A 17,884-nucleotide genomic window follows, 5' to 3' on the forward strand; every position below is an offset into this window, starting at 1 on the left:
GGTTTGCCCCTCCAGCCATAACTCTACCTAAGACATCTGCCTACTGCTCTTCACCACCGTGGTGGCCCTCAGACAGCAAATTGGCCTGGGAGAAAGACAGAGAGACAGAAAAAGATACTCTAACAACCACTGCCCTGCTCGCAGAGAGGTAGGAATGCCTGTACACAGACATGAAAGAGCATGGAGACAGATACACACACTCATTCACTTTTACTGTTTGTCTGTCTCTGAGGAGTAATTTATAACAGACAGTCTTTTCCTCTGACCATTGGCCAGACAGATGTCTTTACTCCTACAGATACATGAGTGCACACACACACACACACACACACACACACACACACACACACCCTGCTGAGGTGATCATTTTGACAGGTGAATATGGCTGAAGAGGAATGGAGGATTGGCGAGGAGGGGAAATAAGGAGGGAAGAGTGGGGAGAAATGAACTGATAACTGTATGATGAAGGGTGATAACGTCAGGGAAGGAGGGAAATGGATGGAGGGATGCTTGGAAGAAGTAAGGCAGCTGGCAGATCAATACTCAGATCCACAATCTGCATCCACAGAGCAGGCATTTTTAAAATGTTGTTTCTGGGATTTATTTTTTCTTTTTTCCCCCCATATTCGTAGATTATTTACCTCATATTTCTGTGTCAGTACAGTGGATAAGGTGGAGAGAGAAGATGGCATGTGGACATCTGGCAACAACACTTATGTCTCTAATTTATATCTTCATAATTTTTAAATTTACCTTTCAACATGATCATCTATTTAGACAGAAAATTGATGCTAGATGGTAAAGGACTGTTCACTTATCACAGGAAGGGGTGGCTGTGGTATGACTTTTCTTTTTTTTTTCTGACGATCCACGAAGCAATGAATGAAACAGCCCTGACATTAGTTGCCATTGATGTTTAAAAATTAAAAGTTGAAGATGAAATCCTGAACTTGGATAAAAAACTGGGTTTTCCTTCTTGTTGTCCTGTTTTGTTTTTTTTTCTCTCAAAGGGAAGCATTTGTGTTCAGGGACCATTGGAAATTTGAAAATCAAAAAATAATTTCTGTTTAAAGTTTAAAGTTCCTGCCTATGATAAATTGTTATGTTATTTTGGCAATTTTTAAAGGACACCTGCCTGTCAGTAAAATGAATACATAAAACAGCCATTTGAAGTCGTATGCCTCCCCCTAAGCCAAAAATAAAAACATAAGTCCCTTCCAAGTGCTTAGAAAATGAATTGACATCCCCTCGTCATAAATAACGAACAGTCCCTAACAGAGAAGTGTTTTATGATTAACCACACAGACACTCAAAAGATAGGATAAATAAAATAAAATACATAGGAAATGTAGCAGCTGTCTGTCAGGAAAGAATGATGAAAATACAAGGCCACTGTTAGTTAATCTTTAAAAATAAGATTTTATGAAATACTGCATTGGCATATTATCCATCCCGACTGGTTACTATAAGCCAGATGAAGGCAGATAACCTACTTTTAAAGGGGAAAAAAACTACTTTCAAGACGCTTTGAACGCATCACATCTCTGCCACCTTAGCTGACCACCTTGTTGTCAACACAACATATAAACGGTTGCCTTAGTAACGTTAAACATGGCGGAGCTGCTGAAAACAGAAAGTGAAGTTGAAGAGTTCAAGAAGATATACTTCTACAGAAACAGGTATGTTTCCGTAGCCTACGTTACTAAGAAAGCACATTGTGGCTTTTGTTAATAAACCAATCAGCTAACGTTAACTTAACCCGAAATGTCAACAAATGCCGGCGTCATGCTTACCTCAGTTAACCTTGCTAACTAGCATGTCTTGTGTGTGCTAACTTGGCGTTAAACGTCTGATATCTATTTTTTGACGCTATACTACAGAGCCGTACTCGTTGCAAAAATGGAGACGAGACATTTCTGTCGTGTTATAGCAAAGACGACGCTTTAGCCTTTAAACTGGATGCCATGACGAAGGCATTGGAAGTCTGAAGCACCCGCAGAGCAAACAACAGCAGTCACAGCATAGCAACGTCTGGCCATGCACTTGCAAGTGCAGACAGTAGTGTTGTGTTATGACATATTAATGGGCGTCAATCTGCATCTGAGCTAGGACGCTGTTATTTTTATGTCTGTGTGTCTTAGCCTCGCTGAGTTGAGCAGACAGAGGGAAAACCAGGCCGCCACTCGGATTCAAAGCTGGTTCAGAGCCTGCAAGGTGCGGGCTTACCTCAGGTATGATGTGTGTGCATGGTGAGAGTGTGTCTGTCCAATTTGAATCTGTTAACCAGAGATTTTTGGCACTACTTTATATGCCATAGGCAAAAAAGCATACAAGCCTTAATATTTTATATACCAATTTAAGGTTTGCTTTTTCCCTCAGGTGTTGGAAAACATTGTGGCAGGACTGTAAGAGTTAATTTCAAGGGAAACCCTGATACTAGCTCACTCTCATAATTATCCCACTTCTAGAGCTTTGCAAATGGCCTGGAGGAATAAATGTCGCTTGCACTCTTTGCTCCCTTCACACACAGAAAAATGAATGTCCCTATGTCTGTGCTTGTTCCTATACTGTGACCCCAGCACCATTCTGCAGGGTCAGCAGACAAACTTCCAGACAGTAGGTTAATTCAGATTACTTTAGTTAATTGATCAATGCATTAAGTGGATAATTAGCAACAATTTTAGCTGCCTAAGTGCAACTCCGGGGTTGTGCTATCCCCACTATAAGCATTGATTTTCTGGGCATATGAATGGCCTTTTGGAAATTGATGGCCTCATTGGAGGCAGAGAATCGCAGTGGACTTGCATTTAGAGTATGTTTGAAGATGAATACAAATGCATGCTGCCGACTAAAGGGGGTGAAAGGCTCATCGGACATGATCGAAAAGCCTGGAGGAGCAGAAATGTTCTCTGTGTGTGTGTGTGTGTGTGTGTGTGTGTGTGTGTGTGTGTGTGTGTGTGCGCACGCGTGTGTATACGTGTGTGTGTGTCTTTCTGAGAGTAGGTATTTGTAAGCGTAATGTTTCCCTGACCTTTTAATTGAAGTCCTTTACAACCTAACATTTGTATGCAGAAATCATAACCACTCTTTTCTTTGTTGTTTTTCAGGAAAAAAGGCCAATACAGTAGTAGTGATTTTAGGGAATTTTGTGATTTATTGAATTAAATTTTATTATATATAGGAATTACATCCTTGTACAAGCTTTAAGTATTTTTTGTTGCATTTCGCTCATATGTTTAGAAGGTGTTTTTTCCTTTTAATTATTTGTTTTGTTGTATTCAATGCGATAATTTAAGTGAATATCAAACAAAGAAATTCACAGTTTAATTTGTGCATCTGATTAACTTTTTTCAGTGTTTTCCTTCATTTCAAGTACTGAGAATTACATGTCCAATCCTCTCCCCAAATTGACTTTTTTACAGCCATCTGCACAAGAAGGCAATCATTATACAGAAGATATGGCGGGGCTTCACAGCAAGGGCACATTTCAGACAAATGGTGAAGGTAAGCCAGCGCCTGGAACGGCTATAGATATATTGATTATGTTATGATAGCATGCATTAGAATTCAATTGCTATATTCCTAAGTCCCTGCGTCTGACCTTAAGAAATATAATTCACTCATTACACATTGGGAAATTAGCACTTAGGAAATATGATGCAATATGATAAGGAATTCCATCTATATCACAACTCCTGGGATGCGTATTGAAAAAGAGGAATAGAGAGAAGGAAAGAGTAGAAGAGTCGCTTATGTGTGTGTATGTGTATATGTGTGTGCTTTAGTAAAACAAGGCCCCATTTTCAGCATATTGCCTCCAACTGCTTCTTAATTGAACAGATTGTTGATACCGGATCCAATACCCAGCGCTCTCACGTATAATTTTCCCCTGGATTGAGTTTTGTAAACGTATCACAACAAGCTATTTATCATGCCTGTAAATTGACTGTTTGCTAAAGCATAACTGCCAGCCGCCGTTTGGGAGGCGTTCAAGAAATGGAAAGGGGGGGTTGGATGGCGGGGGTGGGGTTGAGGGGTGTTGAAATAAACGATGAAGGATGTGTCATAGCACACATATGGGCTAAAAAGAGGCTGTTTGGTCTCATTTGGAAACAGACGAGCGCTAATTTGAATCACTCAAAATTGCCACAGTGCACTATTTTGAATTAGCCCTGAGAGATACTAGTCTTCCCCGCTCTTCTCTCTCTCACTCTGTCTTTTTTTCTCTCTCACTCCCACGGACCTTATCATGTGTAATGTGACGTGCACAAAGCCTCATCTCCAAACATCAAGCTGAATTTACAACCTCCTTTCAAGTCTTTGTCTTCCTTCCCCTTCCTCTCCTCCCTCTCTTCCTTGTCATTATTAAAAAAGACGTGTTGAGATATGAATCCCTTTTATGGCCGACTCTCCAGTTTGCTCCTGAAATGTGCCCCCAGTGGTCGGCTGGCACGTTTGGTGTGTGACGGCTCGTTGAGTGCGCCGCTGAATATTCTCTGGCCTTTTGTTTGTCACTTCTGGCAGTGCTGTCATTGATTATGAAATCCAGAGGAGAGCGTTTGGCCGTCATACATCTCCATTAGCTCGCTGCTTGACTACCATAGATTTTCTTGGCCCTTGTCTGCGTTGGGGTATTAAGAGAGTACCGTCCTCCCCTTGATACAAAGTCCCGCTAACCACTCTCTGTCTCTCTCTCTCTCTCTCTCGCTCTCTCTCTCCTTTTCTCTGTCTCTCCATCCCCTCGACTTCTTCTCTTCTTACTCTCGTCTCTCTTGCTTTCCCTCTCTCCTTTTTCAGCCCCCTTCCCTCCTCCCTCCCCTCTACAGTGGCCCTATCGGCGCTGCCTCTGTGCAATGTATTATGTATAAAGAGCTCTTTATCTTTGACGCCTGCTGTGGACAGATCAGAGGGCTGGGAGACAAGATGTAACGCCATCTTTTCCTTTGTGTTCACAGGCGGCATATTTTATCATGAAGATGAATTTCTACGAGGAGATGGCGGTCAGGGTAAATATCACCACAGTGTCTTGTTTTAGCAAATGGAGTGTCGTGGTGGGGGGACACTGTGTGTCTTTGTGTGTGCCGTGAATGGGAGGCCCCATGAATAAGTAGCACTTCATCACACCACTTCAGTTAAAAAAATATCCATCATTGCAACTTTTTAAGTCCTCCGTGCAGTCTTTTTTTTCTTACTTTTTCACATGTGGCAAGGTGTTGATATTCCTTAAAGTTTTTGCATCATATAGGCACATTAAAATCAGGTGAAATACACAGAAAATGAAATAAAGATTATGGTCTTTTAAAACGATTTATTTAATTTTGTCTATTACAAAAGGCATCAGTTGGTCCATGTACACTGACAACATTGTCCACTTTGTTAGACTGTGTTCCATTTATGCACAGTGCTTGTGCACAAGATTGTCACCCCCCCCCCCCCCACGCCCCCACCCACCCAATTGGAACTACTACTCAACGCATAAATCAAAACACCGTGGCTTTGACTGATACTTTGGCATGTTTACACAAGGATATTGCAGAGAAACCTTATATTTTTACAATTCCATATAGCCTACTCTTTTGGCTAACAGTTTCATTCTGCCTGAGCCATTAAAGGGTTTTATAGGCCAACAAAAAAATCCACTAGTGTTTATTGAAGTGGGTGTGTTGCTGTCCAGCTGGACAGAGATGGTTGTAGTATTTTCATATTGCTAAAAAAGCCTGGAAATTGAAGGCCTCAAGTTTTACACTTAATAGAAACCCAAACAAATAAAGCTGACCACCCTGTCGTTTCAATAAATGTCACATAATAGGAGAGATATAGATCCAGGAGTAGGGTTTGACCCAGCTGTTTTAGGTCATGGGGTGAAAGGGTAGGGGTGATGTCACCATGTAGACTAGAGCAGAAGCTTCTGAAGTTGGAGGAAAAATGACTTTATTGCTTGTATAAAATCACCACTGTTTCCTAAAGGAAGCAGTAGGAAGTTTAATGGAAAAATGGAATTTATGTGAACAGGGCCGAAAAGTGGCTCAGTGGTTTGCAATTCAAGAAGGTAGTGGGTTTGAAGCCCACAAGGGTCAAATGAGGCTTTACTGTGCAGAGTGTGCATTTTATTGTGTGTGTCTGTCTGGGTTTTCTGGCTGGCTTTAGTTTTGTACCACCATAAGAGAAATACATGAAGGTATTAGAAACACTCCTGCCACCACCCTTCACCAAGGGTGTGGCCTCAGCAGTGGAGCTGCCAGTGGGCTCTGCACCGTGTACTCCTACAGATATTTAATTATATTTATTTAATGACATTTTTCGGGTACATAATATAAATCCTTCACACCAGACTCATCAACTACAACATACAGCAAAGAAATATCACAATATACATACAATAATTCATACAACAAAAATAATCACAAATTAGCTTTGACGTTACACAAAATATCATTTGTTGATAAATGTTTGTAATATTGTCATAGCTCTTGTGTAGCTTAATACATCAGAAGGTTAAACATAGTTAAAAATAATAACAGGATTTTGTGAAAGTGTACTGTATCTGATGCCACCTGTTGAAAATTGAAAGAAGTTTGAAGGAAATGAATGAAAGTGTTTTTTTACAATGTATGTTAGACATAAAGACAAACTGTGTTAGGATTTCTTAGATTGCTTATATCCTGCGAAATATTGCCCACTGACTTTGAGCTCATTATAGTCTCAGAATTTCTTCCGATACATTGACCTTTTGGACAGAATGAAGCAATAATGCTTGTTCATGTGTATGAAACTGAAATAAAGAGACCTTGTGCAAAAATGAATAAGTGAAGGACATCTCTGCTCCTTTCTTATATCAAAGAATATTCTATGTGTAAATAGAGAGGAAGAGGGAAAGAGAAAAAGGGGGATACAAAGGGAGAAACAATCATCTCAAAATCTCCTTGTGATACTTCCTTCGAATCAATTTCAAGTCTTTTCTTTTTTCTCTTCCCTCCTGTTGTCTTTATCACGGCGTGGTAGCTAACAGAGGATAATGTATTAGGGCCGTAATAGAAACCAGTGTTTACATGCCGCACCTCGGATTTGTATTAGATTCAACAGCATCGATTTCACTAGTCAACAAAGGTCAGCAAGAACTCGAGAGGCGGCAATTACTTTATTTAAAATTATCTATTGACTGGCAGATCAATGCTAATTCTCATTTTGCTCTTTGTTGTTTTCCCCCATCCTCCACTCCACCTCTTCGCTCCTCTTCTCTCTTCTCATAGTGTGATTATTCTTTTACCTGCCATTGTTTTAATCTCCTAATTAGTCTGAAGGACATCCGCCCCCTTGCTTTTAAAACGGTCCACTGGTGTGTGTGGGTGTGTGTGTGCTAGCTATCTGCAGCCTCCACAATCAATGTGGACTGATACAGTTAAACATGTGGAGCTGTGACAGCTGTCTGTCCTCACTTAAACTGTCCCTCCATCACTGCAGAGGAAAAAACTGCATTCATGGTAAAACATGGTTTAAAAGGATGCTCCTACATATATTAAAACCGACATCTTTATTATTTTGTTTTGCTGTTTGTAATGCTTTTTATGTGTCCTCTGTAAGTCTAAATAATGAGACAAAGCACTGGCAAGACAACAAATGCAATGATGACACACAAAACAATATCTGTTGGAAAAGAAATAGAAGTATAAGAAAGAAAAACCTGAAAAAACAGTAATATTTCCATGATGTAATACACCATGAAGCTTTATCTTACCGTCTCATAAAAGCAACACTATATAATGTTTTTCATCTGCATAATTGCTTTGAAAAACAGATTATTTCTTTTATGTATGCTAATAATTAAGCACCAAAGGTGCCATACTACCAGAGTTCTCATATACACATTTACTCAACGTCTGAATTCCTATGCCTTAATTCCCACAGATCCAGCGGAGATGGAGAGGATTCTTTGTGAGGAAATACATTCATAACTTCTACGCACGCAAGAGCTATCTGGAAGGACTTCTCAGGAAAAATGAACTTGTCAGGTAAGAAAAAACCAACACCAACAAATAGTGGTGTAAATGAGGCTCAAGAGAGCAGGAAGTGTAACGTGTTTGCAGTTTAATAAATATTACACAAAATGACAGGCGCCTCAATGATGAGAAATAAGTTAGTATAAATAGTGGTATACCTTTTTGTAAAAGTGTACAATTTTGAAAGGAAAGGAAATTGTTGACTGCTATACTTCACTGCTTCTCCTGTCTTTTTCCACTTCTCTTCTCTGTCTCACTATTTGTCTTGCTGTGTTTTTTGCAATATTTGTGTGTTGTAATAAAACATATTTTTTGCCCAGGGACCAGCACAGGGCCTGGAAGGGAGTCAGCTGAAACATGTCAGTTAAGATGAATTGACTTGATCAGTGTAAAGGCAGTTGGTTAAAAGGTGTACTTGTGCACCCATAACCTTAAAATGTTTGAGTGAACATGGGTGTGTAAGAGAGAGAGAGGCTTTGTAAGATCTATACTTGCAGTTGTTAACTCAGCAGAAGAGAGCAGGGACAGGGAAAAAGGAAAGGAAAAAGTGAAGGAAAGAAAGAGACAGAGAGACAAAGAGATAGGGTGGAAAGCAGAGAAAGAGAGAAGTCCTCTAAAGTGCTTGAGGCTAAGAGAGAGAGAAGTGAACGATGTGAAGAAATTAAAAATTAGCCTCTGATTTGAACCGCAGCTCGTGCATTAATAAAACATCCTGTGCTTGAGGGCTTACTGCTAGAGATACGCCATCTTTTATTTTTGACAAAAAAAGCCATCACGTTTAGCTAATAGTCACATTTTTAATGTTGCTAATATATTTTACCGGAAAATATCTTTAGGCTTCTGCTAAAATTAAATGTAAATTTGTTAAAGTGCTCCTTGGATCACTGACTTTCCCCCTCACGTCCCCACCAGCGTTCCACCTTTCCTCCACACTCCTTGCCCCTTTTAGAGGTAGGGGGAACTGTGCTGTTTAAGTCCATTAAGGGTGTTGCCACTTTGGTGTAATGACACACAAAGAGAGATACACAACAAACACACAGCTTTGTCACACGTTTTGACATTTTACCAGTGACAAAAGATGTATAACTAGTAAAATTGAGCTTATAATAGTTTATTTTTTGCTACTATGCCATGTTTCATATAGGAAACACTCATAGCCACGACATAAATGTATAGCATATTTGCTATTGTTTTTCAAACTTAACTAAAAAGTACTTAAAATGAGCAATTACAGAGGTTTCATAGTGAAAATGTTGTTGTATTGTGTAATTAGACCAAAGATTATACAACTTGTGATAACTTGTGCATCAGATCAGTTTGCATATCGAAACTCATAACAGTAAAATTTTTATTTTGCAATTTTTTGGACCCTATGTAGCACAGTTGCAGATTTAAGGAGGGGCACAAAGGACAAGTCTACCTTAATATTTACAACATGTGTATATGTCCCCCCAAAGAAAAGCATTACACTAGCAGAAATTTAAGAAATTTCCACCATAAATTGATGCAGAAAATGCAAAGATTCATGCATAAAAAATCACCAGAATGCAGGAAATTAAATGTTTTGTGCTCAAAATTTCCTAGGGGAGGACTGCCAACCCTTTTGTCAAATATGTCTCCACCAGTGTTGAAATGAAATCTATGCCCTTACTGCCTAGACAAACAATAAAGCAGTAAATATTCCTATACTGCCAAACACTTGATCACCTTTTTACAAGTTTTATTTTTAAAACAATAAAATACAAAGAGCAAAGTTAGACTTGATCAGAGAAATGTGGAGGTAAAGAATTGTAAAAAAAAAAAAGAAATAAAGAAAAATTCAAGGAGCACAAGATGTGATGTCATTTCCCTAATGGTTTCGTCTCCCTTTTTCATTATCAACTCTGTGACGTCCCCAGTCTCTCACACACACACACACACACACACACACACACACACACACACACACACACAGCCCCTCCTCCACAGTGGTTGGGGGTGTTGAGGTCACTTTCTCTCCAGTTAATCACATGTTTATTTAGTGCTGCCGGGGTCACGATCAATTAACGCCGCGCCGGCATTTATTTAAAATATCCTTTCTGTGTTAGCTGCTGAGCCCTCGGATCGCACGCCACCTGATCACTCACCCTGCAAAGGTCCACTTTTTAATCCACCAGCATGCTCCCTCCCTCTTTTAAGTCTGTCTGTCTGTCCAGCCCACGGCATAAATTATTCAAAGTTGGACTAATGGTCCCCATTTAGCGCAGGCTGATCGGCTGTGCATGGTAATGATATAGGAGTAATACATAGACTGCCGAACCTCTCTCTCTCTCTTCTTTCCGACTCTCTGTTTTAGTCCCTCTTTCTCAAGACAGATCTCCCCCGCACAAAACCATCTGTGTCATTTCATTAGGTACAGCATCCAGCTAATACATGCTACTTATGCTACCCTCTTCTATCCGGTGCCCTCACTCGGCCTCCCTCCCTTAATCTCTGCCTCTCTCTTTCTCCTCTTTCTCAATCTATTTTGCTCTATATATTTCTCTCCCTCTCTCTGCCACCGGTTCACTGTGCTTCAGTGTCCATCCTCATTCATCCTTCCTCTCCTTCTGCATAGCCTAATGAAGTCAGGACCCCGGCACAGTCCCCACTCTGCCACAGTTTTCCTTGATACCCCAACAATTTATCACTTTGTCAGGGAGACACTTAAAGTTCCTGGGCTTTAATAAGGGCATGCAGTGGGACGATGGGGGCAATTAGGAAAGCGGAGCAGGCCCGCTTTGCATATTTACTAAATGTGCTGGTGTCATCGCTGCCGCCACCAACACGGCCTGTTGACTGCATGAATTATTCCTCTATCTGCAATAAACAGCTGGGTAATTATTACTGCCATAATCAGATAAATAATTCTCCCTGCGATGTTGCAACGGCATGGCAAAATCTTTTAAGTTATCCTAAAGAGAACAAGGGAGAATTTATGGACTTGGTGTTGCTAGGCTGAGCAGCAGTGTGTGTGTGTGTGTGTGTGTGTGTGTGTGTGTGTGTGTGTGTGTGTGTGTGTGTGTGTGTGTGTGGCTATGCTGTCTCTCTTCTGCTCTCTACTTTTTTCCTGTCTCTCTTTACTCCAGCGTCTTCATTCCTCCCTCTCTCGTGTCCCTCTCAAGGACATTCATGAAAGGAGAGCTGCTATGGTGGAGAGAGAGTGCGGGCCTGCCTGCACGCCTGCCCTGCGATCATTCTCTGCTTCTATGCGTCAGTCTTTCTTTTGCTAAGTTATCCTAAAGAGAACAAGGGAGAATTTATGGACTTGGTGTTGCTAGGCTGAGCAGCAGTGTGTGTGTGTGTGTGTGTGTGTGTGTGTGTGTGTGTGTGTGTGTGTGTGTGTGTGTGTGTGTTGAAGTATAATCTGGGTGCTGTGCTCTCGCTGCCTCTTTAGGGAATTACTTTTGAGAGTAGAACAATGGAGAAAAATAAGTAAAATGTTTGAAATTGACTTTTTTTCCCTTTTGAATATTAGTAATATTGATTGGAAATCATTTCAACGCTGAAATCATTGTTTGCTTCCCTGTCTTTTAGTGACATCAGTTTTACTACTTTAGTGAATTAGTTAATCAATCAGTCGGTCACTTAAATGGAAACACCGTGTTATGAGGGTGTTGAAGGTTCGATACATTGAGCCGGTCACTGTCGAAATTGACTGGCTGACTACCCTCTCCTTGCCAGCTATTGAATCATTTAATTGGAGCAATTAAAACAGCCAATCAGGTCATGCCTCCATTAAATATTTAGAACCTGGCCAATTAGCTGCTCTGGTGCTGGCCTGGAAGACCGCAGGTGTGGCCTACTGTCCCACAATGCCTCACTCTCTGATTTCCCATCACCCCTTGACACCCCGTTGTGAACCAGGTAGTAAATAATTGAGGGTGAATTGAGGAATTTAGCTGTATTATATTAGCCATTTAAATAAGTTAACAGTCCGGGGTGAAAATGTCAGTTAGACTTTCAGTTATTTGAGAGTAGTTGAAGTATTCTTGATTAGCTTGTCCAACAGTTCAGCAGCCATCGAAAGTAATTTGCAGTCAGAGTGCTCATACTTCATTATAAAGAATGCCAAACACATTATAACAATTCAGTAATCATTATATTGGAGTATATGCAACAATCCAAAAGATTCCATAATGGACAGAATATGTGCAATACTTATCTAGATATCAAACGACAATTTTATAGCAAAATGAAACTGTTTAAATAACATATAAATGTATAAAGTTCTGACGAGATGATACAATTAGAGCACATTCATAATAAAACTCTTGTCTTACAATTAAGTGACTTTTTAGTCAAATGTGAGCAACTCTAAATAACTTTTCCAGTAGCCAAAACGCATTAAATGATAGTTTTACTTTTCAAGTTTATCCTAAAACATAATCAGGTGTCCTTATGTACATTAAAACATGTTTTGCTTGCTATAATCACACCTCCTATTCATATTGGCCATGAAGAGACTTTTTCCTAATGTGCGGTCAGTGTTAAGGATGGCCAACTAAATCAGCAACCCTTCCTGCTTTCAAAGATGTAAAAGTGTTTTTGAAATAATGTTTACAATGATGATATTTCCTACCTTCTCACTCAAGAGATATACAATCATGACTTCATCAGAATTTTAACCAATGTAAGCAATCAGTTTATTGACTGCAATCTTGTTTTATAATTAATGGTAAGTAAAATCTTAAATGAAAAAGTTCTACCCTTAAGTGTTACGTACATACAGTATGTACTTCAAAAAATGCCAATATGCACAAGATTTTGTATTTTTCTTCATGTATAATATTCTTTTACAGAAGTGATAGTACATTGTCTAAGGTAATCAAGTGGTTGTTTATAAAAAAAAAGATACAGCAGTATTCCAAGCCCAAGGTTGGCCACACTGTTTCTTGCTTTCTTCAGTCAGATGTACACACATACTCTCTCTCTCTCTCTCTCTCTCTCTCTCACACACACACACACATGCACACTAAGGGCACGTGCTGCGTGCCGAACAGGGCTAATGAGGGTTGTATGTTGTGGCGGCTGGTTGGGTCGACACAGATCGAGGTGCCTTCAGCCGTTACAAATCTGTTTGGCTTTTGTCCACTACACAGCAATTAATAACACTGGGGCTGGGGGCAGGGAAGCAAAGGTCACCCATTCAGCCTGACACACACACAGACACACACATAAGGACACAGACATGTGGACACACACACACACACACACACACACACACACACACACACAAGCAAAAGTATGTGAACACAAAGTATGAACATTGATACTCACATACATGTTGCTGATACCCACACCACACACACTGATACAGTCACACTAAACTCAATCAGACACACACAGATATATATGAGAACAAGTCCTGACCCCGAAACATCATGAATCAGTTTTTAAGGCGGTATTAATGCAGCAGAAATAAATACACATATACTGTTAACATACACATGCACCAGTTGGTTTGTGAACCAGACTGTCCCACCGTAATCCAAAACTTTATATTTAACATTAATAAGTAATATCCCTGTTGGCCCAGTGGACAAATAGAGGCCATGTAACCTCTATATCCACACACACACACACACACACACACACACACACACACGCACACACAAAAAACATGTACATACAGCCACACATCTATACTTATGTTCTTAAATTACTGTGTTTAATATTGTGTAAACACACACACACAGACACATATATACTTTCTCTCACTCTCACCACACATACGCAAACATGCACACACACACACACACACACACACACACACAAAGCGCTCTGCATATTTCATTTATTTTGTAATTTAATCTGGTGGTGAGGAAGGAATGAAAATGCAAAGGCAACAGGAATGGTGTTGTGATTTCTTTTTAAATGTCAGTAGCCGCAGAATGTGTTAACCTCACATTACAGGCACACTATGAATATTCTGATTCCTCTGTGGAGGCTTGTAATTGAAAACAGAAGTTGGGCAGAGAAAAAAACAGTAGAGACAAAGGAGAGAAAAAAGGAGGGACAAAAAAAGAGACGAAAGATTGTTGATGAGCTATGGCTAAACTCTTATTGGTATTTCTCTTGTGGAACTAGATTGGCTTTACTCTTAGCTGTGTATTTGTGTGTGTATTTTCACATTACCATGGCATGTGTGTGTTTTAGTAATTGTTTCCAATTTCCTTTTTAAGTTATTACCCCCTTGTAACAATAAGGCTGTGTGATTGCGGAATGAAATTGCTGTGTATGGGCTTTTAATGCATCCCATTTAACCAGCTTTGCTTAACAGATGTCACAGACAGACCTGTCCTGGCTGCAGTGATGAAATATATCCATCATCCTCCCACTTATATCCTCTTGTGCTCTCACTTTGCTTTTTTCCTTCCATGCAGTCTCATTTTCCTGTTTTCCCCCACAGCTCCTCTGTATTTCATTGTCTGTTCCAGTCTCTTTTATCATTAGGCAGTTTTTTTTATCCATCTGAAGGACATTTCAGGGAATTTTCGGCTTACAGAGGGCACAAATTCATGCACAAATATGTTTGCATGAAATTTACATTGTGCACATTATAGTGTTAAAATATAAGGTCAGCTGAATCTCCAGATAACAACATGTAATGAAACAGTTTCATTTAGCCTGAAAAAGGTGTCATCAAAACTTTAGTATCATATGACTCTTATAGCAAGTCATGCAGAGTTAAATTAAATAAAATTTAGGAGTTCAGTCAATCATTGTCACTCAGTAAACATAGTGTACATAAGCTAGTGTGTTTTTTAGATTGTTTTGACTGTTAATGAAGGCTTAAAATTATATTTTTATTTATTGTGTATACTGTGTATTCTCATATATTTGTCTGTGATCCCTGTCAAAAACTCACCATGCAGATTAATGAAATGTTTGTATTGACGTTTAGTGTTTGATTGTAAAAAAATATCTGTCAATGATGTGTATACCCTGTAGGATGGAGCTGGATGAACTGGAAGAACTCCAGAAGAGAGAGCGAGATTGTATTGAGATGGTGAAAGACCAGACAGCCAAGGTCTACCAAGCTCATCGGCTACACCACCTCCTGAGTACGAAGCAGGTTGGTCAACAGCATCGCAAACACATAAATGACTGCAGTAAGACCCAATCTGACCAGAGGTCGATATCAAATTGTGATTTCTTCTTAACCACAGCTGCATAAATGTTCAATCAGAAAGCAGTATCATAGCATCTGTTGGATCACAGAGGCCATTGAGATCCTGGAAAAGGCCCAAAGGACAGTAAACCCGGATTAGGGGGCATACATGTTGTCTCACACCTGGGATACTGTCCTCAAGAGACTGTCGGACAACAGGGGGCGTGGTTGTCCTCTCAAACCAGACAGGACCTGTATTAAACAGCTGACAGGACACATCAGAACAACATCACGTGACTTTTCTGAGAAAGACAGCAATCAAAACATGTCATGGTAAAAAACACCTTAACTTACAAGTTTGTCGATAAGAAAAGAAACATTTCAATGGAGACTAAACAAACCTTTCCGGACTCAAGACTTGTACACAATCGCACTTCTTTTTGCAACCAGTGGAGTTGTCACCCACTTGCATTAGCTTCACTTTTTGGATGTGGAGGTTACCCCTTGGCACATAAAAAGCTGAAGATGCAGGGACTTACATAATGATTAGGTCACGAGTCACAGAAAGGGAGCTCCTCCAAAACCAGGTTGCAAAGAGAAAAAAGAACAAGTCTTCTTTGTTTCCTTCTTACTTAAACATAGGCGGGTTGTGTAGAGTTAAAGTGTGTGTATGCGTGTATGAGTAAGTAGTGTCCTCATGGCTCTTCTGAAGTGCTGAGTGGAGTATGTGAGTGCGTCCGTGTGCGTGTGTGTGTGTGTGTGTGTGTGTGTGTGTGTGGGGCATTCACGCATCTCTGTGGCTCCCCACTGGGATCATAATGAAGATAAAGCACACTGGTCACTGTTGATTCAGCACCACTACTACTCCTCTCACTCTCTCTCTTTCTCTCTCTGCCGCTCTCTCTGTTGCTCTCTCTCTCATCTTCATGCCTGTGCAACCAGCATCGTCATCATCTGGCTCACTACCTACTTCCTGCAGGTATCCCATGTTCACCTAAGATGCTAACATGCACATCACAACTTCCTAACATTTTATTACGAAGTTGGTGTAAGCTGGAGTGCAGTAGAGTTTGAATTTTGTCAGATCGTGTTTGACTCTCAAAATGCTTTGGAGTGACTGTACTGTATACAGTTCATTGTTTTTCATCACTACTAGAATGTGTATTTTATGAATAAGCAATAAAGAAAGAAAGCAAGAAGAAAAGTTTGCATGCTCTTCCCCGCCCTCCGTCCATCTCTTTCTCTCTATCTCTCTCTCGCTTTCTCTGCATATGGCAGGGGACTCTTTCCCTTCGAAGCTCTGACCTTGTCAGCAGTGAATAGATGGCTCTCCCACACAGTTCATCCTTCCTCACTTCTCGGACCCCGGCCCACACACACTTATACACACACACATACTCACACACACAACTTACCAAAAGGCCCCAAGTCCCCATGACAGAGACAGAGATGGTGTGTTCCTGGGGTCAACATCATTGCTCTTCCCGTAGCTAGGTTGGTACTTTTGGGCTTGTGTGTGCGCATGTGTGTGTGTTTGTGTGTGTATGTGTATGTGCGTGTGTCTTTAGGAATAGTGAGAACTACGTTTGTGTATGTGTTTGTGTGTCCCCTTCTGTCCATACCTGTTTGAGTAAGGTGTTTACACTCATCCCTAATGCATTTTACAGACTAATACTGAACACTAGAAAAATGGCATTAAATACACAGAAAGGGTGCATTGTATTAGGTTAGTACACTTTGATATGCTTAATTACAGTCATATGTTTTCTTGTTTGCCAGTTTTTTGTGATATTTTTAATAGATCAGGACCTTTTTTAGAAATTCCTAAGGGAGAGTGTGAAAGCAAAGTGCAGTCCAGCTGTTGTAATGCAGTAATACATTTGTAGGAGGAATATAGTATCAGTACGAAGAGTTGGTGCAAGTTTTAGTAATGACTCTCTGGTGGCACAGAATGGCAAAGCTCAAATATACAGCACCCAAAAAATTCTTTCCATGATGTACAGACTGTCATTTTCAAAGCCAAATATGTGCTTGAGTAAACATTGAATTAGAAGTTTTTTTTAGAAGTCAAGAAGGCAAATACAATTAATTATAGTAAAATGTTCCGTGCTGTTTTTGATTACATAGTAAAAATGTCTGTTGCCACTATTTTTTAAACTTTATTTTTTGATTTTAAAGGTTGTGCTGTATTAGTCATATTTACATGTGCACAATGATGCTGTGACTGCAGAAGTTAAACAGCAATGGTCTTGCTGCATACATGATTACATAACCTGAGTACTTCTTTAAGATCCTTCTACTTTAAAACCTGAAAGGGAAAGACTTAATATATTCTGCAATAGCTGTTGATGACATTATTGGAAAGAAATTAATCTCAACTAGATGTGAATCTGGCTTAATTGCATTGAAATTGAATTTGAATGTATGTGTCTCTAACTATGGTCATAAAAATGCTATAGTTTTTTGGGGGGTATTCCTATTTGACCCAATGAAAATAAATGCATAAAAACTGCACCAAGACAAGGACCCATCAGTTTAAAAAAAAATGCTATAATCCAGTTGTGTCTACAACCCACAGTTGAAGAAATTAGGGTCAATGGAGTTGAATTAAATTTTGTCTACTCATTCTGACAAACTTGACATTAACAATCAAAAGTACTCAGGGTGTAATAATGAAACATTTACTAATTAAGCAGCCTGTTAATATGTTATTTTGAAAAGAGTGAGGTTTGGGTCGATATAGTTGTAGCAATTC

The 17,884-nt window shown here is 39.8% G+C and overlaps 1 protein-coding gene across 1 annotated transcript in view; it reads left to right on the top strand.

Moving 5' to 3' along the window:
- Positions 1–1,611: 1,611 nt before the first annotated feature.
- Positions 1,612–17,884, top strand: part of spata17 (spermatogenesis associated 17) — an 88,801-nt gene continuing 72,528 nt past the window's right edge. The window contains exons 1-6 of the mRNA XM_042489571.1: positions 1,612–1,679; positions 2,142–2,231; positions 3,423–3,504; positions 4,956–5,006; positions 7,906–8,009; positions 14,970–15,093. Coding sequence (XP_042345505.1) covers positions 1,612–1,679; positions 2,142–2,231; positions 3,423–3,504; positions 4,956–5,006; positions 7,906–8,009; positions 14,970–15,093 — 519 coding nt within the window. The remainder of the gene's footprint in view (positions 1,680–2,141; positions 2,232–3,422; positions 3,505–4,955; positions 5,007–7,905; positions 8,010–14,969; positions 15,094–17,884) is intronic.

The sequence above is a fragment of the Plectropomus leopardus genome, chromosome 1, assembly GCF_008729295.1.
Source record: "Plectropomus leopardus isolate mb chromosome 1, YSFRI_Pleo_2.0, whole genome shotgun sequence".
Lineage (NCBI taxonomy): Eukaryota > Metazoa > Chordata > Actinopteri > Perciformes > Serranidae > Plectropomus > Plectropomus leopardus.